This window comes from Littorina saxatilis, linkage group LG13 (assembly GCF_037325665.1).
Source record: "Littorina saxatilis isolate snail1 linkage group LG13, US_GU_Lsax_2.0, whole genome shotgun sequence".
In the NCBI taxonomy this organism is placed as follows: domain Eukaryota; kingdom Metazoa; phylum Mollusca; class Gastropoda; order Littorinimorpha; family Littorinidae; genus Littorina; species Littorina saxatilis.
In genome coordinates, this window is record NC_090257.1 from 41,151,709 (window position 1) to 41,163,578 (window position 11,870).

The 11,870-nt window shown below is 46.4% G+C and overlaps 1 protein-coding gene across 1 annotated transcript in view; it reads right to left on the reverse strand.

Annotated features, from left to right (window-relative positions):
• LOC138945766 (uncharacterized) overlaps window positions 1-11,045 on the reverse strand; it is a 28,612-nt gene extending 17,567 nt beyond the window's left edge. The window contains exons 1-2 of the mRNA XM_070317278.1: window positions 10,820-11,045; window positions 8,635-8,829 (exon numbers count right to left, since the gene is read on the reverse strand). Of these exons, the coding sequence (XP_070173379.1) occupies window positions 8,635-8,828 (194 nt within the window). The 5' untranslated portion in view covers window position 8,829; window positions 10,820-11,045. The remainder of the gene's footprint in view (window positions 1-8,634; window positions 8,830-10,819) is intronic.
• Window positions 11,046-11,870: the final 825 nt, after the last annotated feature.

Sequence of the window (11,870 nt, forward strand, 5' to 3'; positions counted from 1 at the left end):
AAATAAAACAAGAAAAGTCGGTCCCCAAACAAATGTCACGTCAAAGTAGAAATAATGCGAGTCCTATGACGTCATTGTTTGTGACGTGCTGTGACGAAAGTTTTGGCTGCGTTGGCTCGGTCGATCATTCCATAAAGTCCGCATAGCAGATGGAGCTCTTAATGCTGCGTCGCCCAAAACATATTTACGGTTTTGGGTGTGACGAAAAAAAGAACAGGGCCTAGTGCTATGTAAATTATGAGCAATTCTTCCAAATCCATTTAAAAAATATGACACTACCAGACTGTTCTCGAATATTGAGCCAGAATTGTTTGTTATGGCAAATCCATGTTGCAGTTTCGGAGCAAATGATCAAAATTTCTTTGCGAATTTGCGCTCAAACGTGTTTTTCCCCAAGAACAAATCTACGGTACTTCGAAGAAGCAAGAATAACAACACTCTTGTCCATTACGACTTGCAATTTACCGTGTGCGCTGTAAAATCTCCCTACCTTCAAAGCAGACGGAAAAGCATTGCCTTCGTCAAGGGATATTAGAGTGTAGCTGAACTTATTGGTCCGATGTTTGCTTTTTCGTGTACGGGGTTTCTACATTCACACACTCATTTACACATTTTTACACACACAGTCACACACAGTCATACACAGACATACAAAGTCACACACGGTCCCACACAGTCATACACAGTCATACACAGTCACACACAGTCACACACAGTCGCACACAGTCACACACAGTCATACACAGTCATACACAGTCATACACAGTCACACACAGTCATACACAGTCACACACAGTCACACACAGTCATACACAGCAGGGCCGGACTACCGGGGGGGTTATGGGGGTTGCGCAACCCCCCCCCCCTAGCCTAAACATGTACCTTACTTATTTAATTTTTTTTATTTATTATTGCTTATTTTATGCCGTTTCATGCAAGGAGCGACCATTTTCCTATCTCAGAATATGACCTACCCGTCAGCTTCAGGGGGCTTCGCCCCCTGACCCCCACAACGAGGGGGGGGGGTGGGTTCTAGGGATTCCGGACCCCCCCCCAGCCAAAAAATAAAGATATTGAATGAGGTATGCATTTCTTTATTTTACATTGAGTTTCAATTTTTGGGGTATTAATCAGTGACAAAATCTGCTGCCTAAAACTGGTAATGATCATCCTCAGAATGCACCAGATTGCACCATTTTGCATCCTTTTTTTCAAAATTTTCCGGGGGGGCATGCCCCCGGACCCCCCTAGCAAGCTAGGCGCTTCGCGCCGTCGGCTCGGCGCTTCGCGCCTTCACACCCATATCTTCACAATATACTTTTGAAAAAAACCAGTCATAAAATGAACTGATCCGCCCCTGCCGCCAGGGGGGACATCCCCCTGGGCCACCACTGGCAACCCCCCCCTCCTCTTCGCCTAGTCCGGCCCTGCACAGTCACACACAGTCCCACACAGTCACACACAGTCACACACAGTCATACACAGTCACACACAGTCACACACAGTCATACAGTCACACACAGTCACACACAGTCACACACAGTCACACACAGTCATACACAGTCACACACAGTCATACACAGTCACACACAGTCACACACAGTCACACACAGTCATACACAGTCACACACAGTCACTCACAGTCACACACAGTCATACACAGTCACACACAGTCACACACAGTCACACACAGTCACACACAGTCATACACAGTCACACACAGTCACACACAGTCACACACAGTCATACACAGTCATACACAGTCATACACAGTCACACACAGTCACACACAGTCACACACAGTCACACACAGTCTCACATAGTCACACACAGTCACACACAGTCATACACAGTCATACACAGTCACACACAGTCATACACAGTCACACACAGTCACACACAGTCACACACAGTCATACACAGTCACACACAGTCACACACAGTCATACACAGTCACACAGTCACACACAGTCATACACAGTCACACACGGTCCCACACAGTCTTACACAGTCACACACGGTTCCACACAGTCATACACAGTCACACACAGTCACACACAGTCATACACAGTCACACACAGTCACACACAGTCCTACACAGTCCTACACAGTCACACACAGTCACACACAGTCACACACAGTCATACACAGTCATACACAGTCACACACAGTCACACACAGTCATACACAGTCACACACAGTCATACACAGTCACACACAGTCATACACAGTCACACACAGTCACACACAGTCACACACAGTCCTACACAGTCCTACACAGTCACACACAGTCACACACAGTCACACACAGTCATACACAGTCACACACAGTCATACACAGTCACACACAGTCACACACAGTCACACACAGTCATACACAGTCACACACAGTCACACACAGTCCCACACAGTCACACACAGTCACACACAGTCATACACAGTCACACACAGCCACACACAGTCATACACAGTCACACACAGTCACACACAGTCACACACAGTCACACACAGTCACACACAGTCACACACAGTCACACACAGTCATACACAGTCACACACGGTACCACACAGTCTTACACAGTCACACACAGTCCCACACAGTCATACACAGTCACACACAGTCACACACAGTCACACAGTCACACACAGTCATACACAGTCACACACGGTCCCACACAGTCTTACACAGTCACACACGGTTCCACACAGTCATACACAGTCACACACAGTCACACACAGTCATACACAGTCACACACAGTCACACACAGTCCTACACAGTCACACACAGTCCCACACAGTCATACACAGTCATACACAGTCATACACAGTCACACACAGTCACACACAGTCATACACAGTCACACACAGTCACACACAGTCATACACAGTCATACACAGTCACACACAGTCCCACACAGTCACACACAGTCCTACACAGTCATACACAGTCATACACAGTCACACAGTCACACACAGTCACACACAGTCACACACAGTCACAGACAGTCATACACAGTCACACACAGTCCCACACAGTCACACACAGTCACACACAGTCACACACAGTCATACACAGTCACACACAGTCATACACAGTCACAGACAGTCATACACAGTCACACACAGTCCCACACAGTCACACACAGTCACACACAGTCACACACAGTCATACACAGTCATACACAGTCACACACAGTCATACACAGTCATACACAGTCACACACAGTCATACACAGTCACAGACAGTCATACACAGTCACACACAGTCCCACACAGTCACACACAGTCACACACAGTCACACACAGTCACACACAGTCACACACAGTCATACACAGTCACACACGGTCCCACACAGTCATACACAGTCATACACAGTCATACACAGTCACACAGTCACACACAGTCACACACAGTCACACACAGTCACACACAGTCACAGACAGTCATACACAGTCACACACAGTCCCACACAGTCACACACAGTCACACACAGTCACACACAGTCATACACAGTCACACACAGTCATACACAGTCACAGACAGTCATACACAGTCACACACAGTCCCACACAGTCACACACAGTCACACACAGTCACACACAGTCATACACAGTCATACACAGTCACACACAGTCATACACAGTCATACACAGTCACACACAGTCATACACAGTCACAGACAGTCATACACAGTCACACACAGTCCCACACAGTCACACACAGTCACACACAGTCACACACAGTCACACACAGTCACACACAGTCATACACAGTCACACACGGTCCCACACAGTCATACACAGTCTTACACAGTCCCACACGGTTCCACACAGTCATACACAGACATACGGGATGGTGACAACACGCACTCTAACAACACACACGGGACACAACGAATGAGCATTTCAAACATTTCGCTATTAACTCAAATAAAAACATAATCATCATACAAATAGGGGAAAGGCTCCTAATATAGACCGGCTCCTAATATGGACCACCTCCTGTTCTGACAAACTAACGGCGCTAGAGCGTTCAAAACAATTTTATTCGCTTTATTCACCCTCTCTGGATAAGTTGTACATGTCAAAACAGTTTCAAAATCACAAACCTCAAAACCATTAGGCTTTTTCTCTTTTTTTCACTTTTGGCAGCGTTCACTCTAAATTTGCCGCCTAAAACGAACTCGTTTCTGTCCACAGCCAAAGCTTTTATCACACAAAAATGGCTATATATGACAGCTAAGACCGTATTTGTTACATTTTAGCAGTGTGTACCCCGAGTTTCTACTGCAAACAAAAAATAATAGCAAAACCTCAAAGTATGTGTGAGTCCCCTAATATGGACCACCTTCAACAAATCGAAGAAAATAAAAGCTAAAGGCAATTTTAATTAATTCATTAAGAAGCTTGCTGAAAATAGCCCTCGAGATTTCAAAAAAAATATAACAAATAGTCTTTTTTTTGTGTAGGTTGATAATTTCACTTATTTTCACTCTGTTTTTGATAAGCTTCTTCAGTTTCCTGGTGTGCTTCAAACAATGCTCTTATCAACCTGAAACAGCTAAATCTAAAGCATATTTGAATTAGTCTGACTTGCACACTAAGTTGTATCATGTTATTTTGAAGTATAGGGGGCTTTTTACAGTGATTCGTGAAGGTCGCTTCACTGGTCCATATTGGGCGCCCAGGCTCCTAGTATGGACCATTTGTGATTTTTTTCTGTATTTAATTTTTGCTAAATGTCCATCAAAGCTATTTCACTCTTATTAGGCCTAACGGTTAAACTAAGAGAGAAGGACTACCAACCACAAAATGAAACTTCTTCGCAAGAAAACAAGCTAGTTATCAGCAATAAACAAAAAGTGGTCCATATTAGGGGCCCTTCCCCTACATAGGTAATAACCAAATACCTCTCGTCACACAGAACACACCGTTCGGCACTGTACCAACACACTTCCTTCTGAATCCTCCGAATATCTACAACACATCACATCACTGCTGAAAGTCCTTGAAGTTACACACAGTTCTTTTCTGTCCTCCGACAAACACAAGAATGTCCGCTTTCATGTCTCGATTCTTCTTCCAGCTGCAGGTATTAAAATAAAGTCCGAACTACTCTAATTAACAAAAACACTTTCATCCCACATCACAACAAACACATCCGCTCGCATCAGTCATCCCATCGCTCTCTGACGTATCACGCTCGCATCAGTCATCCCATCGCTCTCTGACGTATCACGCTTGCGCGGTCATCCTCTCGACCACCGCATTTACACAGAGGGGTGACAACATACGACGCATCGCACAGCACAACCGTCCCTCGCTAAATTAAAACACTGATTTTACCTAATCAAATTAAGCGAGTCGGCTATTCCACCAGACCATTTTAATAGGGTTTTAGAGACTGCTCGGAAATAATACTTATTCCCGACAGTTAAGGGGTACCGTGATCAGAAAACAATACCATCAAATTTTCCCTTGACAGTCATATTATGGGAATAACACGTTTGAACGCAAATTCGCAAAGAAAGTTTGATCATTTGCTCCGGAACTGCAACATCGATTTGCCATAAAAAAAAATTCTGGTTCAATATGCGGGAACAGTCTGGTAGTGTCATATTTTTAAAATGGATTTGGAAGAATTGCTCATGATTTCCATAGCACTCCGGCCCTGTTCTTTTTTTCGTCACACCCAAACCCGTTATTTGTTTTGGGCGACGCAGCATTAGGGGTAGAAGGGGTCAGTTAACGATTTTGTATGCTCGATTCACACACACGCACGCACGCGCACACACACACACACACACACACACACACACACACACACACACACACACACACACACAATGATAATGACACATACTGACATAGTGATAATCTGCAATGCGATTGACGCGTAGCGGCACGTAGCAATCGAGTGCTATAGAAGCTCTTGCGATCGAGTCTTTTCGTCATTTGTTCTCCAGCAACCAGACAGTACACATCAATTCATCATGCCACTCTTACACAATGCCGAATTGCCCTTGCGAATAGAATTCGACAATTATTCCTAAAGATCGGGACATGGTCGCAAGACATTCGTAAATGTTCTTAACCATTCGCCACCATTCGTCTATTGTTGCGAACATTAGCAACATGCTCCTAATATTCGCAATATTCGCAATGAAGGCATATTCGTAACTTTGTTTGCAACGTACTCGTAAGTATTCGCAAGCCATTCGTAATCACCGCAATGTATTCGTAGCGCTCGCAAGGCATTCGCAACCATTCGTTAGGTCTTGTCCTTGCGAACATCTTGCGAATGGTTGCGAATTCCTTACGAACAATGCCAATGGCATAATCGCTTTATCCTTAAAGTGCTTGCAAGCACTCGCAAGGCCACTCGCAACATTCGTAAGAAATTCGCGATGAAATTCGTATATGGATTCGTATGCATTCGCAATGATTGGTAGAAATTCGCAAGCATTCGTAAGATATTCGTAAGGCTTCAAATTTTCAATATTTGTCCTGTCCATTCGTCTCTTTTTTTTTGCCGAATACAACATTTCCATAATCGCAAGGATATTCGGTACAGTGTAAGACAGGCATAATGCCAAGACCTAACGAATGGTTGCGAATGCCTTGCGAGCGTTGCGAATGCCTTGCGAACGCTACGAATACATTGCGATGATTAGAAATAGCTTGCGAATATAGTTTACGAGTACGTTGCGAAAAAGTGAAGAATATGCCTTCTTTGCGAATATTAGGAGCATGTTGCTAATGTTCACAATAGACGAATGTTTAAGAACATTTACGAATGTCTTGCGGTCATGTCCCGATCATTACGAATGATTGGCGAATTCTATTCGCAAGGGTAATTCGGCACAATGTAAGAGTGGCATCAGGGATGTGTCGTGAAGGGGGAAATGGGGGAGGGGTGTGGGGGACGGGGGCTTGTTCGCCTAGTTGGTCGGGCACTGTCCTAACCACGTGACGACAGTGGCACGTAAAAGCTAGCTGTCGTTAATTGAGCGTGAAGTTTGGGACCATTGAGTGCCAGCGCTGCGTGCAGCGAGCTTCGTCAATTACACTTCAACAAGTCGACATTTTCATCAGGCTCAAAAGACCTCGCTCATTCTGCCATAAGAATAAATGGCTGATTACAAACACAAACCCAGGTAGCGCGACTCTTGTTGCTGCTAGCTTTCCACTGGGAGGAAGTGACCCGAATTCCCAGCTATGGGATAATAAGCTCATAGAAATAAAGAATATGAATTGAGAACGTTTTGTACATATCTCCTCTTCCGTTAAAGAGGCGTGTATACCCAACTTCCAAGCTACACACCAAATTTGAGCTCAATCGACCCATAAACACCAGAGATCTAAGTGCGGACAAAGAACGAGACAGACAAACAGACAAACAGACAGACGGACAGACAAACAAATAGTCAGACAGACAGAGGGAAACGTAATATAGGGGGGTGTATCGGTTAACAGGCCATCACGGTCCTGAACCACTGATCAAGTCGTCAAGTCAAGGCCAAAAAGGATATGGAATAAGAGGGGGGGGGGAGGGTTCGAGTGTTCTCACAGTCGCTCGTCGCGGTCCATGACACATTTGGGGGCGGGGGGGAGTAGGAGTGTACTCACAGTCGCTCGTCGCGGTCCATGACACATTTGGGGGTGGGGGGGAGTAGGAGTGTACTCACAGTCGCTCGTCGCGGTCCATGACACATTTGGGGGTGGGGGGGGAGTAGGAGTGTACTCACAGTCGCTCGTCGCGGTCCATGACACATTTGGGGGTGGGGGGGAGTAGGAGTGTACTCACAGTCGCTCGTCGCGGTCCATGACACATTTGGGGGCGAGGGGGAGTAGGAGTGTACTCACAGTCGCTCGTCGCGGTCCATGACACATTTGGGGGTGGGGGGGAGTAGGAGTGTACTCACAGTCGCTCGTCGCGGTCCATGACACATTTGGGGGTGGGGGGGAGTAGGAGTGTACTCACAGTCGCTCGTCGCGGTCCATGACACATTTGGGGGCGGGGGGGAGTAGGAGTGTACTCACAGTCGCTCGTCGCGGTCCATGACACATTTGGGGGTGGGGGGAGTAGGAGTGTACTCACAGTCGCTCGTCGCGGTCCATGACACATTTGGGGGCGGGGGGGAGTAGGAGTGTTCTCACAGTCGCTCGTCGCGGTCCATGACACATTTGGGGGCGGGGGGGAGTAGGAGTGTTCTCACAGTCGCTCGTCGCGGTCCATGACACATTTGGGGGTGGGGGGGAGTAGGAGTGTTCTCACAGTCGCTCGTCGCGGTCCATGACACATTTGGGGGCGGGGGGGAGTAGGAGTGTTCTCACAGTCGCTCGTCGCGGTCCATGACACATTTGGGGGTGGGGGGGGAGTAGGAGTGTTCTCACAGTCGCTCGTCGCGGTCCATGACACATTTGGGGGCGGGGGGGAGTAGGAGTGTTCTCACAGTCGCTCGTCGCGGTCCATGACACATTTGGGGGCGGGGGGGAGTAGGAGTGTACTCACAGTCGCTCGTCGCGGTCCATGACACATTTGGGGGCGGGGGGGAGTAGGAGTGTTCTCACAGTCGCTCGTCGCGGTCCATGACACATTTGGGGGCGGGGGGGAGTAGGAGTGTACTCACAGTCGCTCGTCGCGGTCCAGCACACGTGCGGCGCGGTGGCCCATGCTGGCCCTCCCTCTCTGCAGCTTGCGCAGTATCTTGCCGTTCTTGACGCTCTCCAGACGCTGCTCCTCAATCACCCGCTTCAGTTCCGCTTGCTTCTCCGCCTCCCGCATCGCCACCGCCAGGTGACCCGCCACCTTCCACCGCGCCATGCTGCGAGACAATCACGATGACAAGTCTTTATTTCTCCAGGCAGGGATGACCAACTCTGAAAATTGTAACTCGCCAACCGGGCGAGTAACTTAAGAAAGTTACTAGCCCGCCAGACATTTCGCAGGACCGGAAAATACCACAGTTGCTGCATCTGCAGTGTTTATTTAGCTTTGAAACTCGATATTTCAATCAAAAGTGTTGCGTTGGTCCATAATTTTCACTGGCCAGTCGGGCGAGTTGCTAGGCGGTTTGTACTAGCTCGGCGGATTTTTTACTCGCCCCTGGCGATCGGACGGACAATTTGGCCATCCCTGCGAGGCAAACAGAATAAGCATAGGTATGCTTTTCTTGCATCTGGCCCTCGAGAGAGAGAGATACAGTCAGGCTTGTGATTTTACGGCTTACCAGCGCAAAAACCTGGGCTTATCATTTTCACGTGAAACTTTCAATTACCACGTTTTCTGTGTAATGTACAGCGATATTGTTAACCAACTGTGTTAACTACTCATTTTCAGTTTTGGCTTTGGCGAACTCGCGTCAAAACCATGATTAAACATGATCACATAAGAATTAAACATGATTCAGTGATAGAAGACACGCTTCTATTCTGCATGCGGGCTTTGCATTGGTATCTGAGGTATCACCTGTGGTATCTGAGGTATCACCTGTGGTATCTGAGGTATCACCTGTGTTGACTTTCACAATACACGGCCATAGAGCAGGAAATAAACACTAAGATTTGCGAAAACGTAAACAACCATTTTCTCGCTTCCTTTGGCCATTAAAACAGGAAGACACCACTGAACGTTGCACAAAGGACATGGCAGGAAAGCAGACCCCACTGTGCTCAAAGTAGGCCTGCACAATGGCGGCTTGTTTCCGAGGACGCAGGTGAAGGACCAGCAGGTGAAGGACCAGCAGGTGGTTGAAACGATTTCTCAGTCAGCTTCGGCCATTAGTGTAATTATAATTAACAAGGCAGAAAACCGAGCTCTTCACAATATCTCATTAGCAGCGGACGTGTGTTGTATCCGCAGTCTGGTTACTCTATCAGTACTGCTAAAGACAAGGCAGTTAGTGATTTTCAATCACAATAGAAAAAGTCAGTGACGTCTCCTATGACCAAATAGTTCTGTTTTTCTGGAAGCTACTGCGTACAGATTCGTGTTTCAGTTTGCAGTTGCCTTTTTAAACTGAAGTTTCATTACTTTCTTGCAGACTGAAAATGGTTGTAAAAAAGGGTTGGGTTGTAACATGATTATAACCGGATAGAAATGAAAAGGACTGTAGAATGAAGACCGTCGGCGATGAGCAGGTGGGGCCATCAAAGGTGGACGCCGAGCTCGAGTTACACGTAATTGTTTTAATCAGTACTCTTAATGAAGCCAGTGGCAGGTGTTTGTTGGGATGTTTGTTTCAAAGACTAAAGGATGTAATGTACTCTGCTTTTTTAAAGTAGAAAACATTATTCCCGGAGTGAGCTCTGTTTCTGTAGCACATACCAGGATGCTGTGCTTGGAAGTCTGAGGGAGTTAGTGTGCTCTGTTTTTAGAAGTAGAAAAAACATTATTCCCCGAGTGAGCACTGTTTCTACAGCTCATGCTGTGCTTCGAAGACTGAGGGAGTTAGCTCTGCTTTTTAAGGTAGGAAGCATTATTCACCAAGATAGCACTGATTATATAGCTCATGTCAAGATGTCGTGCTTCGAAGAGTTAGTGCTCTCTGTTTTTAACGCAGAAAACATTATGCGGCGTGTAAAGCACTACATATATTTCTAAAGTGCATGTCGGATGTTGTACCCGGCTGTGGTCAGCAGTTTTTCAGGGGGTTGTATACAAACTTAGAGAGTTGTTCCACACAAATGGTGGATACCCGGCCCTGGAGTTACTACTTCTATACCTTATGAAATTGTTCTGTACAAGTGTATAGCAAAGTCAGTAGTTTTGAGGCCAATCTAGAATTTGGGGAAGAAAGAGAAAGTTGTACAAACTTGGATGGGTTTGTCTCCTCTTTGGATCCGTAAAGTGTCGGCTTTCAGCGTAGTGTGCACGATTGCATTAAAGCCAAATCCAGTAAGTTGTTTGCTGTAATCAGAATTACATGCAAAAGAATACTGTACAACCATAAGCCAGTTAGCAACTTTTTGTTGAGATTGTCTTCTCAGAACAGACTTGTAAGCCTGTGTGTGAACGTCATAGACAGAAGCACGACGTAATCCTGCGAAAACGTCAGACTTAATTACGTAAATTGAGCTGCGACGTACACACGTCTTTAAAGGGAATGTCCGACGCTGTCATGACTTTTCTTCTTCTTGAATATATCAGATAAAGTGTATGTGACCAAAATGTGTGCGTGTCTGTGTGGGGGGTGGGGGGGGGGGGTGGGGGTGGGTGTGCGCGCGCGCTCTATGACGGCGCACTCGGAAAGGCAGGCTTTTTTAAAGCAATATTCACGTGATATCGACGATACTGTATTTGTAATCATTTTTGACTTCGTTTTGTTTATCAAATTTATTTACTTCTTTTTTTGTTTGAACATACTTGGATGGGGTTGTTTCCTCTCTAGATCCATAGGCTAAAGTGTCGGCTTTCAGCGTAGTGTGCACAATCACAATGCCAATGACATAAACACTCTTGGACTGGCTGAATTCCACACTAAAGATTTCCAGAAAAGTGCTTTGTCCTTCGGCGGCGTAGCCTTCTGTGCGTAGCGAAAGGAGAGCTGTTTTTAAAATGTATTTTCCCCGAGTACGCTAGTACAAGGGTCCAGCAGACTTTAATTGTGTGCCGTGTGTGTGTGTGTGTGTGTGTGTGTGTGTGTGTGTGTGTGTGTGTGTGTGTGTGTGTGTCTCGACTTAACAGCTTATTGCTGGGAAACTACTGGGCGCAGTTCGTTCAAAAGTTGATACACTAACTTGATAATAGGTCCGATTGATCGTATTAAAACTTCATAATGTTACCTGGGACCTAAATGCGAAATAAACCACAAAAAAACGACTTGGCGGCGGGGGGAATTCGCGGAGCCACAGCCAGCCAGGCAGT